This window comes from Mus musculus, chromosome X (assembly GCF_000001635.26).
Source record: "Mus musculus strain C57BL/6J chromosome X, GRCm38.p6 C57BL/6J".
Lineage (NCBI taxonomy): Eukaryota > Metazoa > Chordata > Mammalia > Rodentia > Muridae > Mus > Mus musculus.
Genome location: NC_000086.7, coordinates 10057065 through 10070836, shown reverse-complemented (window position 1 = coordinate 10070836; position 13772 = coordinate 10057065). Strand labels below are relative to the sequence as shown.

Below are 13772 nucleotides of genomic sequence, written 5' to 3'. Positions count from 1 at the left end.
TAGGAATGTAGCTCTGGTTCAATGTGTTAACTCTACACCCACCCCCGACTTCAGGGAACTTGTCCCTGACCCCCAGATAGCGTAGAGATACATGGACTGGCTGCTTCAGGAACTCCTCCACTAAGAAGACAGTTTTGCACTTCTTTTGAAGGTTTCTTTGCATGGTACATTTCAAAGATAGGGGAGAAGTTCAGCTTTATTAATGACATCCTAGGTATGCTTTGGGCAGTTGTCCTAGTTTGCTTCTCTGTTGCTATGCTAAAATACTGAGCAAAGCAACTAGGGGAGGAAAGGGCTCTTTTGGAAAGCTTACAGGTTATAGTCCACCAAAGCAGGAACTCAAGCAGAGATGCTGCAGGAATGCTAACACACTTGTTCTCTGTAGCTCTCAGCTTGCTTTCTTATGCATAACATCCAGGATCACCTGCTCACAGTTGGCACCACCTTCACCCATTATTTGGGCATTCAAGAAAATGCCCTATAGACATGCCCATAAGCCAATCTGATGGAGACAATTCCTCAATTAGTTTCACCTTTCTGGGTGGCTCCAGGTTGTGTCAAGTTCACAAAAACTAGACAACACAGCCACAGCAACTAGAACACCAAAATCAAGTTTTCCATCTGAGGGGATGTCACCCCAAATGGTGTATAACTATTGACATCTGAAAAGGGGGATTGTTTCCTTACTTGGAGCAATTGTTCCATGAGTGTAAGCCAAAATGACACTCTATTGTGAACACTGGTATAGCTTAGTTGAAATTAGCAAACATGAGTACTGTGGTTTGCTTTACAGAGAAATATGCATATAGCTGGGAGGAAATCACAGTTAATTGACTCTGTTATGTATAGATGGCTAGGGTGAAAATTTACTATGGCATCAATTAGTTTCAATAGATCAGGATATCATATTAAGGGAAATACTAGAAAAACAAAAGCTTATTGAACATTCATTTTGTTCTCAGCATCGTGCTAGGTGATAAATATACATACAGTCTTTATCTCTTATAACATTAGCCAGTTATTGGTGTATCAACTCAGAGAGTTGATGTCGCTTGCCCACATCAAACAACTATTTAAAGTAATTTAGATTCATATTTAATTATGTCTAGTGCTCAGTCTCACAGCCATAACTTTCTTATCTAGAGGTTCCTAATACACAGGCCAGCATTGGAGGTTCAGAACCTGGAATGTAGCCAATCTGGTAGCACAGAGTGAAGGGCTGCATTATCTAAACCTGTCACTTGTTATTTCTCCCTTTGTTTCTGCCTGTAGACACTCCGTGGTGCTCTCCCATCAAGGTGAAGTATGGGGATGTGTACTGCAGGGCACCTCCTGGGGGATACTACAAAACAGCCTTGGGAACCAGATGTGACATTCGCTGCCGAAAGGGCTATGAGCTTCATGGCTCTTCCCAGCTCATCTGCCAGTCAAACAAGCGCTGGTCAGATAAGGTCATCTGCAAACGTGAGTAGACTAGACCTGTGCTGAGTCTTCAGGGACAAAACTGTCTTGCTCTGAGATGAAGCTTTGATTTAAAGCTAGTCGATTTTTATAATATAACAGAGTGAATGTGTGCTCCTTTTCCAAAGAAGGGTATGCTATACTGTTTGGGGGAAAGAATAGATAGATTTTTTTTTTTTAGCACACCAGTGATATTTGTTCAGTAAATACAAAGTTCCAAAGAGTTGCTGGTGATTTAGTAGTAAATAAACTTCCAGAGCGTGTAACTAGGTAGAGGTGAAAGACATGACATGGGTACAGGAAGGGCTCTAAACTAGGAGCTCCTGGGTAGGAGATTAATGGAAAAGAAAATCATGAAAAACAAATATCCTGAAGGGTAGGATTTAGGGGTACAAGGGGGAGTCACTGAAGAAGTGATTCTAAGTCTGTGTAATGGAGTAGGCCTGGGATGAAGTTGATGTTGCATTTCAGGGGCAATGTCTCAAAGCTCATCTGTGAAGTTCCTTGCTTGCTGGCTGCCTCCAGAGGCAGGCAGACTAATGACATGTTCTGCTTCATGACAAGTTCTCCTGTATTTAGGCTGTAGATGGGTAGAGCATTGGTGAAACCCATTTTGGATGCCTTTATTACCCAAAGTCGCTATGCCTTATTGATGACCCAATGTTTTCTAAGTCTTCAACATACGTTCAACATGTTTTGCACAGTACATTATTGATAGGATTGGGCCAAGTGCTGCTCAGGACTATAGTCATGTGGTCCAGAATATGTAGATGTTATAACTGAGTTTATGTAGTACCCACTTAACAATGTTTCACCACATTTCCCTGTGATCTATGTGAGGGCCTTGTTGGATTTCTTCTTTTCATTTTCCCCAAGAACTGGGATGTGAGCCCAGGGCCTGGCAAATGCTGAAAAAAATCTATTGTATTCCTAGCTTTAAGAAGAAAAACAAAACAAAAGTTTTATGTTAAGACAGGGTCTCACCAAGTCAAAAGGCTTACAGCAACTCAATTTGTAGCCCATGCTGGTTTTGAACATGCCATCTTCCTGCCTCAGTCTCCTAAGTAGCTGGGATTGCAGGCTGGTGTCACCAGATATGGTCACACTTGCCCTCTTCAACTTTCTTCAGAGAAAAGAGAAAACCTCTTTCAGAAAATGTTCCTGCTGCTGCCTCTCTACCTACTTCTTGTTTACTTGTTTGTTTGTTTGTTTATTGTAGTCTAGGAAATTCTGTGTCAGTCTTAGAATTATAAGTGTGAGCCATCTGCTCAACTTTTTTTTTTTTTCCCATAGAAGAGAAAAGCTCTCCAAGGAATGACTGGTAAAAGGTGGTTCCCGGTGTGGAGTGTGAATGAGAACTGCCATCTTCCCTGCAGGGTGCTCTTGACAGAGCAAGCTGAAGCTGACTCTGCTCTCCATGACCCCTTGCTGGCGCTCTGATCACCATTCTCCCCTTTCTCCCTTTAGTCATTGGTCTCCCCCTGGCAACACTTTCTTCCTTCTCTTCTCTCAGGGTTCGCTTCTGGGGAATTCAGTCTAGGACAGTGTTGTGGCTGGAATGCCAAAGCAACCTATTGTGATAGGAAGCATCGTGTGTTCTGTGTGGCATATAGGCAGATGCCACATGTTATTATTGATTAATGCCACATGCTGTATTTTTAATGCCACAAATTTTATTGTAGCAAACTGTTCACTGCATATTTTCCAAGTGTCTGGCTTTTGAATTGTTGGACAAAAAAAAACTATACTGCATGTCTGATTCTATCCTTTACAGAGAAGCGATGTCCTACCCTTACCATGCCGGCAAATGGAGGGTTTAAGTGTGTCGATGGTGCCTACTTTAACTCTCGGTGTGAGTACTATTGTTCACCAGGATATACATTGAAAGGGGAGCGAACAGTCACATGTATGGACAACAAGGCCTGGAGTGGCCGACCAGCCTCCTGTGTAGGTAAGAAAATATCACAGGCTTCAGGGGGCCCATCTTTGGAGAGAAGCAATGGGTCTTTGTTATTATAACACACATTAAAGGAAATAACAGTGTCCCACGTTTGCAACCTAAATAGACAGCATTCAGTCAGTAGCCCCACAGGTCCGAAATCCAACAGCCCTCGACCTCAGTCTCTAACTAGCAGACTTTGATGTGACCAGCTTCCAGCTGACTGTTGTCAGTTTCTAGACCTGCTGCTGCTACTCCTGGGAACTTACTAGAACTGTGAATTCTCATATCCTCCTCTGCTTCCCGAATTTAAAATCCTGGATGTGGGGCCAACACTTTGCATTTCCATAGGCCCTCTAGGAATTTTAAGATCTTCAAGTAGAGGGCCACCAACCTCAGATATTGCTTTTCAAATTTTCTCAAATTCTCTGGGGACCTTGAGAAAACTACAGACTTGAAGTCAGCAGGTCTTGGGATTGATCCTGTAAGAGACAACAGACATTTGGGGCCAGAAAATTTGTTGTGGACCTTTCCCCTTTGCAATGTTTAACAGTGTTCTTGGATTTTACCCACTGAGCGTTTAGTGACACTATCCTCTCATCCTGGCTCCAGTATACTTGTAGCTATCAGAAATGTCTTTAGACATTTTTCAGTGGCCCTGGGGAGGAAAATTAGCCCATCTGTTGATGATCACTTGCCTAGGGATAATGAGTGCATCTTCACCATAGCTACATGTACTTGCTACCTGGGTACCTTTCAGTAGCCTACCTTAGAGATGCTGATTCAAGGAGCCTGAAAAAGAGGCATTTGGAGGAGGCCAACAGACTTCTAAAAGCATCTCAGATGATTTTCCTGCTGGAGATCCAGGATCGCTGTCTGGAAGCAGCATTAGCAAAATTGCAAATTTCCTGCCTGATCTGAGACTGGCAAGCTTAGAAACTCCAGAGTTGAGCCCAATCTACTTCTAGAAAAGCCAGTGGAGGTAATTCTCGAGTAAGCTGAAAATGGAAAGCCTGCTTCAGGAGTAAAAATGTAGGAAGGAGTTTAGTATCTTTATACTCAAACCCATTGTCCTCAGAGCAGAAGCATCAGCATGAAGAGGAAGACATTTAGAAGGTAGAACCATGAGATCCTGCAGCCCTAAAACTGGATCATGCCTTTGGGTTCTGCTGTCTCTGTCGACATTGGGGCACCTAGCCATCGGGCAGTGTATTCTGTACTGACTGACACTGGAGTCTGAATCTCTGTAGTACTGATCTTGTTCTGCAGCTCCTGTGCAAGTGCTTGAGCACCACTGTTGCAGAAGATCATTTACTCTTAAACTGTGAGAGATGGCAGGCCCTTCTCTTAAGGCACATCAAAACCCAACCCCACATTGTTTTAAGATAGAATTTTATCTATTCCTTGAAATTTTCATACAATGCATTTTCAACATATTCACCCCTAGCTCGTTTCCCTAGCTCGTCCCCATCCCTCTTTTCTGTGGAGGAAAGCTGAGACCTCACTTGGCTTGTGTGAGGTTGCGTAGAACCATGCATGGTCCCCAGGATCTCTGTGCTGAACTTGCTAAATCAAGGGATTGATTTGGTCCTAGGATGCCAAAAGCAGCTGGCTATAGGAATTTGGGTCCTGTCCTGCCTGTGTCTGCCCATTCTGCAGAAAACTGCTTAGTTCAGTGTCCTAATAAGTTTTAACATAGGGATTCCTTAAATACTCAGTGTTCTGGGAGGCAGGGATAGTTACTTAGAGATCAAGAGTTAAATCTGATGATGTCTCTGGGGCTCAATATGAGACAGCGTCTCTGGCTGGGGCTTGGGAGGTTTTCCATAATGGCAGTGCTGTCCATTATTTTTTATTGATAATATGTTGTTATTACTCTGATGTTATGACAAGAAATCAGTTGAAGATATAACCAATACCCTGCCTTAACAGTTATAGCCTATATCATAGCTTAATCCATTTGAAAATAATGAACCCAATTTATTTATTTATTTATTTATTTATATTTTTTATTATCAGGACAAAAATCATTTTAAGTTTTTCAAGGGTAAGGAAGTGTACCAGAGGGACTTGGTTACAAAAGCATAGGAATAGTGAGAGAGATGCTTCAGCAATTGAGAGTGTATGTGTGTGCACTGTTCTTGCAGTACACTTGAATTTAGTTCCCAGCACCCAAGTTGGTAGGCTTGGCTGCCTGTAACTCTGCTCCAGGGTGATCTGATGTCCTTTTTTGTCCTCTTATGGAAACCACATACACATGGCACATACATACTTAACACACACACAAATAAAAAATAATTTAAAAACTCAAAGTAAAAGTACAGGAAAAAATGAAAGAGTAAAATCACAACTGTATTCTGTATCAGTTTTTCATTACTGTGATAAAATACTTGACTTTGACAACTCCCAGGAAGATCTATTTTGGCTTATGGTTTCTTTCAGTTCACCATGCCTGGGAGGGTAGAGCAGATCACCTCATGGTGTCCAGGAAGGCATCTAGGAAAGTCTCAGAGAGATCAGAGTGAGGGAGAGAAAGAGGAAGATAAGATTTTCTTAGATTTCTTCTTTTTCAAGTTTTATTCCATTTAGGCTCCAGAGTATGGGATGAGGCCATCTATATTTTTAGGGTATCTCTTTCCCATAGTTAATCACCATCAGAAATACCCACATAGGCATAAGCAGTGGAATGTCTCATCAACTCCCTAGTCAATTATCAAATTAATGGATTTGGCTGCCAAGATTGACCATTGCAATGTTATTATTGACAACTATTTACAGGCAGAATCCACTATTGAGTACAGGATAGAAGAGCAACAGTGATATGGTAGAGTCGGCCACAGCTTTTCACACTCTAATGATTTAACATTATGATGGATGAGAAGGAAGAGCTCAGGAAATATTCATTTATGGTCCTTATAGAAATACAGTGGCTTCTACTGCCTTTCTGCCCTGTTTCTCATGTCAGTGAGACCAGTGTAGCACCCAGCTGACGAAGAAATATATACAATATGGTATTAAGATATAGTCCTGACCCTATGGCAAACTGAGTGCCAGCAAAATGGCAGAATCATCTTTCTCTGATTATGCAGGGTCTCCTGAATCCTATTGTACTTGTCCTGAGAACCCTTGCTCAGTGAGGAAAGATAGAGTGTGCTGAGGGGGTGAGATCTAGACATGCCCATTACTAAGTGGATGTGTTGAGAGAAGGGCACCTCACAGATGCTGCCTCTGGTATCTCCCTGTGCTTTGCTGTATGCAAATTAGCTCTTGAAAACAAACCAGAAGAAACCAATCAAATCTCAGTTCCCTTGTATTAGAAGGAACAGAGATTATGGTGCTGGAGAAGAGAAGCCCAAAACTCTTTCTGCTAAGCAAGCTTTGGCAGGGCACTTGAGGGACATACTGTTCAGATTTCCAGATTGTGCACAACAATGGAAAGAAAATGCTGATTGTTCTCAAAAAGCAGCAAGCATGTCTAAAGCCAGACCAGATGGCCCTGGAACTTACCCAGAGGGAGAGGGAAGAAAGTTAGAAATGAACCACAATTTCATGCAATTTATCTTCCCATTTGCTGAGACAAGGTTCAAATATATGGGAGGAACGGAAATTGGGCACACAACAAGGTGAGAATGGAAAGGGGGCTCAGGTACCCATGAGTTTAGAGCTCCATGCTAAATGACAAGAACAGACAAAGTAAGTTGACAATGTGATTTTGGTGACAGACAAGCTGGAGTTTGTCCCCAGTGAATTTTACTCCAAAGCTATCATTTACTCCTTTGGCTTTATTAATAAGTTTGCTTGTGTGCTGGCAAGAACAAGGCTTCCTTGAGCATAAGTTAGAGGCTCGCCTATTTTCGGAGCTGACACATGGTGCTTGAGTTGTTCCCAGGTTTCCACACAACCTTAAACAGCACATTTTGGCCAGAACTGTGCTGAGTGCTGAGAAAGCTAACTGAGTTCCCTTCCAAATGGGGAAGGAATAAGGAGAATGGGCTTTCTTTGACTCTGAGATGTTCAGTTCTGAGGTCTGGCTAATTTGTAAGTGCCACAAGTCAAGCTAATTCTCTTACTCAGACTAAAGTCAAATTCAGCTATTTAAGAAGTGGGGAGAATCAGATGGGAGGAAGGAAGGCATAGTGTAAGCTGCAATGGGGTGAAGAACTTAAGAAGACCTTCCCCACACTGACTGGAGCTAGCATTGTGTGTAAGACATTTTAATTTCTATCAAATTTCATTAATTTGGTTCTACAGAACAATGGACAGTAGGAATGAACACAGATCTTAAGTTAAAGACTACATTTTAAGTAGACACACCTTTCCGCTAGGAACCAAAATATTTTCCTACTCCAAAACAGGAAGAAAAAATTTAAAGACAGTTTTAAAAGCATGTATGAAGAAAAATTAGCAAATGCCTTTTGGCATGAAGAGAGTACCTATTTTCTTTAACAAAGGACAAAGTATGAACCAAATTGGTTGTTGAAATCCCTCTCTTTTTAAAAAATATTTCCTCCAGAGTAAATAGTCAGGGATTCACCAACACAAGTTAAATCCATGAATAAAAAAAATATTTGAAAGAGCAGATATGGAAATTTATGGCAGACATTTTGCTGTCTGATGTCTTGGTTTAACCAGTGACTGATGGGGATTTTTGTTGGGCTACGATTCATTTTTTTTTCATTGCTACAAATACTAGCACAGCTAAGAATAAATGCACCAGTGCATTGTTACAGATGATCTTATATAAATTTTCTCCGGGCTTGCAAATACACACTCCATTAGGAATCTAATTTCAGTTTTAAAACCATTTGGTTTATGGAAATTCTGGTCACATTTCTGCCTCTCATGATTTACCACTATAACTGAACAGTTAAACTTTCAGTGGCCGACTCTAATATAAATGGCGTTGTGGTTGGGAATCTTTAGTTGTGGTGCTTGCTCATTGCTTTCCCTTCTTGTTTCTTTTGTTGTTTCTGGAAAGTTCCTTGAAGGCATGTAGTGCCAAAGAAATGGAGCCATTTCCCAGAGCGGTCCACAGGGATTGTCCTCTGGCTGGAGAAAGGAAAACAATTGGGCAAGTTTTCAAAGAGAAGTTTTGTTCTGTCTGTGGCAGTCAGGCACTCCATGTAGCCCCAAGAGACCGATGGCTCTGGTCTCTGTCATTGCTCTCAAGTTCTTTTTTAAAATATACTTCTATTTGAAATGCAATTGCATTATTTTCCTCCCTCCAACCCTCAAACTCTTATGTTTATCTTATTCATCTGTTGCTGTGCAACAAACCAGAACTAAGTGGTTTCAAACAGCTTACTTACTGATCAAAGAGACACAGTGAGCTAGAAAGTTGGTTAGCAGCATTCTGTGGGGGTGCCCGCCCTCTGCTAGACATAATAATAGCTCAGATGATAATGATTAAGTGACTAGGGGATGCAGAACATGCTTCCAGAACATATAAAGAAAGCACTTTGACTTGGGAAAGCTAAGTTGACTAGTCTGATTAAATCTGAATCTTTCCCTCTTGTCTCCCAACAACCCTCTGTTTTCTTACCTCTCACCATGAACTAACACCATGTGAATGGCTTTACATGGCAACTGCCTCCAAACCTATGAAATCTAAAAGTGCCATATTCTGTAACAATCACCTAGGTCTGAGGCTGACAGAGGATCTTTGAGTTTATTGTTAGTTGTTGACCGAGACATTGTTCCCGTGAAGCTCTGCCTTGTTGCAAGCACATGTCTGGTTAAACATGTTAAAGATTCCTGGGTAAATAGTTCTGCTGCCAAAGTTGATACAGTACAATATATTTGATTATCATACTTTCTAACTCAGAAAGGAAAGGGGAATACAGAGAAGGGACATCATTTGTCAAAAATCTCCAATGAATGGGACATAGAACAGAAAGCATGAGTTTCACGAGGGCTTCAGGATTTCCACACAATAACTGGCTTTGCAGGCATCTGGATGTTAAGGGGAATAGTAATTACGTTTCTATGGTAACTCGCTCCATTTCATGCATGGAAATCTATCCTAACTTAAAAGAAGCTATGGTAGCCATGGGTATCTGGGGAATAAAAAGCTTAGTTCTCTGGAGCATCAATTGATCCATGGGCTGGTCCTATCAATTGAGAAAGAAGGCAGTTGCTTAAGGAGGCTTTAGAATCCAGTCTTTCTGATGCTCTTTAAGGGCTTATAGGGAAGATGTGGTAAACAATTTCAAAAGAATATGAACATAAAGGTTGGGTGCAAACACCAAGTCATCGTCATTATCGTCATCATCATCACCATCACCATCTTCATCACCATCATTTACAACAACAACCACACACACACACACACACACACACACACACACACACACACTCACTCTGAAGGAGCATTTGAGTTCTTACGTTAAGATGTGGAATAGTGTATTTAAACATCAGACCTTAAGGAAATTCCAAAAGAGAAGACATTCCTTCCAGTGTATAAATGGGAATGTTAATAATAGTATTTAGTAGTTTACTCAGGACTTAACTTTAGGTGTGAAAATTCAATGTATGGATGCAAGAGGAACACTTTGGATATATGGATTGGGCACATAGGGTGCGGCTTTTATTCATTTTGTGTTTGAAGAAGCTCTCTTTCTGAACAACTAGGCCCCTTTTGACTGGTCATTGGTGGACAGACACAAGCTGTCTTTGAGAACCTCTGAGATTCTTCCCCCAGATAACCTACTTTGAAGTGTGTTTGCACTGTCATTTCACTTGGTTGACACAGGAAAACAGTGTGTCCACCACATTTCCTTTGCCTGCTGCAGAGAGCAAGAATCTCCTCTTATACATGCTAACACAATGTAATTACACATTGAAAGCAGTAACCTGTCCTCAGCCCCTCTGTCTCTGTTTTCCCTTTTACATAAGCATATTTTCTAGAAAGCAACTGTCAGCTATCTCTGACCAATAGGAAGCAGATATTCAACACTTGTTTTTCTGGTTCACCCAAGACTTTGGAACACTAACCTGAATGATGAAAGCATGTCTTGTATTACTTAGCATAGTAAAAAAAGGGGGGATTATTGTAAAGAACCTAGCAACTGCAAATGGACACTTCAGATAGATTTCAGCATATACATAATTATTTTATTAATTTTTAAGGCATAGCTTTCACATTTTAATGTCACTGGAGTTAGGATGTTTCTTATACTTGATCATGACTTAAATTCAATGAAATATGATAGTTATTCAATTCAGATCAATGTAATAAGGCTGCAAATTCACAGTCTATTGAAGCATGGCATTGGGTGAAAGCAAATTTAGATAACTGAAGGTAAAGCTGTTTGAGAAAGTATTCAATATTCACACTTTTTTTTACACTACATAAAATGAGAACTCCTTAGATAAGGTACTGGAGAAAGTATGTGAAGACATTTACTTGATGTCTTTGGTCTCCAGAAGACATGATTCAGTATCAGAGGGAACATTTAACTTTCACTCAGGTTGTAATAGCATGTAGATAATTAGTGGGTGATCTGTGAGGCAATGCAAAGCTGACTGCTGAACGCTGTCTTTAAGTATATTCCCTACCTTCTTGACATCAAAGACCAACCGGTAAACTTTATAATTTCCTCCTGTGATTTCACTTCAGCTATGATTACAGGCAACAACCCAGTGTAGAATTAACATCTCATTCATTCCCAGACCTCATTATCAACCCATCTTGTTAAGGAGCGGGTGGAGTAACTCAAACACTTCACTGAAACCCCCGTGAGCCTCAGTGTGAACATACGTAAACTGAGAGAGGTGGGCTCCATTACATATCCATGGCATTCAAGTTTGCCTTATCCAGAACAATGCTGTACTCTGTCTCCTGTTATGTGTGGTTTGTGATGAAATAAGCACCCCAATACACTATAAACTGAAAGGTTTTTAGCATCAGATTCACTTCCACCTCCAATGCCAGCATTTGGAATGACACCCTTGGATAAAGTTGGCATTCACGAAAGATTTGTTGCATCCAATTGAATCTAAGCAGGCGATAATGCCTTTGCTTGGTATTCTAAGTGTCTTTAAATCAGTCCCTAAAGCTGAATGGCTTCTGGCTTTAGCTGAGTAACTGTGCTGTTGCCAGTTCAGTGTGCAGAGTTAGGAAGTGTACACACAGCACATGTAGCAAGGGCAGAGGATGGCAGGTCTGTCGTTTTGCAGGTAAGTCCTAAATGGTCGTTAAAACTCAGCAGGCTGGAAAGGACAGGATGAAAGGATAGAAGAGGTTTCCAGAGTGAACGGTTTCTTCGGAAGGGCAAGTATCTAGAGGTCTTGGCATTTTAGACTGGGAGTGTAGGCCACCAGTATAACATATTTCTTGATTGGGTTATGTTTTCAAGATCTGGAACCTCCTAGAATCAAGTGCCCAAGTGTGAAAGAACGTATAGCTGAGCCCAATAAGCTGACAGTCCGGGTGTCCTGGGAAAGCCCAGAGGGAAGAGATACAGCGGATGGGATTCTTACTGAGTAAGTTAAACATGAAACTTGGCAGCTGGAATGCTCCCTCTCCCTTTCTCTCTCTTTCTCTCTCCCTCTCCCTCTCGCCTTCCCCCTCTGTACCCCCTCCCTTTTTCCCTCTCCCTCCTTGAAGCCTTATACATTCTAGGTAAGCACTGGTCCTGAGCTATATCACCAACCTATGTTGTCTTTTTGGAAAGTCAGAACATTTCCTGAATATGAAATGCTTACTACCAAGAGTGGGGTGTATCTATGCCAATCCATTTATGTTTTGGACCCGGAACTCTCTGGTCACCATCTAATATATTGTAGAGTGTATTTATATGATTTTTATTGTCTGTCTTCATTATAATACATTCAGTACCTCATTCCTAAAGATAAGAACTGTACCTGGCACATAGCACTCAGGTAATATTTATTGATGGAAGTCAGGGAGAAAAGTAAGAAGGGGTAGAGGGAAGGAAGAAAGAAAGGAAGCAAGTGAGAAAGAAGGTAGCTGGTTAATTCCAGAATCTGCTTTCTCCTGTTGCTTACTGAAAAGGCTTCTTCTCATGTCCAAGGCCTTCCTAAGCCCCCAAACACATTGGTGAGGCTTCTGTGTATGCTAAGCCAAATGCTGTGCCGCTCATTACTCTGTGGTTTGATGCAGTACTTTTTTTGTTGTTTTTTTGCTTTTCGAGACAGGGTTTCTCTGTGTAGTCCTGGCTGTCCTGGAACTCACTATGTAGACCAGGCTGGCCTCGAACTCAGAGATCCTCCTGCCTCCCGAGTGCTGGGATTAAAGGCGTGCGCCACCACACCCGGCCAGGTGATGCAGTACTTTTACATTCCTTGTCTATTTTTTATTCCTGCTTCAAAATTTCATTTTTGTTTTTAACAAAATGCCCTTTGAGGGCATCAAATACTTGTCATCCTTTAGCTTCTTCCCTGCCCCACGCCTGTTTTTCTGTCCCACTGCAGTCATAGTTGAATGTCCAGCTGAGTAATGGGTAGTCACCGTTAGTGAGACTCAGTCACATGTTGTTCTAATATATCATTTGGACCTGTACCCTAACAGTATTTTCCAGGAGACCCTGACTTCATGTCAGCATGCCCATGTTTCAATTAAAGTTCATGGCTCACGTAGATCTACTGACACAGGTCACATACCTGGACAATAAGCTTCTGAAGCTTCTGACTTATGCCATTTTGGGCCATGAGGCAGCGACAGAGTTTCTGGAATCTTGTCAATCCTGTGAGGCTCAAGACAACAGAGTTTTATACACAATTATTAGTAATTGCATATCACTTACTAGTAAGAGGAGTTAAATCTCTTATTCACATTTTATTTCCACATTCTAATAATCCCTCCACTGTATCATCTACTAAAAATAACAGGATTAGGATCTTTCTCAACTACAACTTCTCAAAGATAAAGTATGATCAGTAAACATATTTACTCTTCCTACATATGTAGATCATAAACCCCCTATGAGAAACTTCATGGAATTGAGTTTAAAAGGTAAGCCGTATGAATAAAACAACTCACTATACACACATGAACATTACTATGCAACATAATACACACACACACACACACACACACACACACAATGTAGAAAATCAAGTCAGAGTTGGCATAATTGTGGTTTTACCACTATCCTTAATTTGTGACAGTCTTGTATAAAGCCTGACTCAGCCCCTTGAATATAGTCAGTTCTTAGATTTCTGCAACAGTTAAGTCTTATATAATAAATTCAAAACATAAGATGTCAGGTGGCCATATGACTCCTCATTTATATAAAAATCTTTGTCTTTTTGAAGAGGACCTGTTATTAGGGTTCAAATGATGACACTTAACAAAAGGACCACGGTGGCCCCCAACACTCTGTTCAGCAGCTTAGATGTAGTCTGTGGT

The 13772-nt window shown here is 41.1% G+C and overlaps 1 protein-coding gene across 2 annotated transcripts in view; it reads left to right on the top strand.

The window, feature by feature from the left end:
• The window catches only part of Srpx (sushi-repeat-containing protein), a 79664-nt gene that overhangs the window by 46804 nt on the left and 19088 nt on the right, over positions 1 to 13772 (top strand). Inside the window, exons 3-5 of one of the 2 annotated variants that reach the window (NM_016911.5) lie at positions 1273 to 1464; positions 3236 to 3412; positions 11758 to 11884. In NM_016911.5, coding sequence (NP_058607.1) covers positions 1273 to 1464; positions 3236 to 3412; positions 11758 to 11884 — 496 coding nt within the window. The remainder of the gene's footprint in view (positions 1 to 1272; positions 1465 to 3235; positions 3413 to 11757; positions 11885 to 13772) is intronic. The other variant, NM_001365087.1, reaches the window with a different exon arrangement.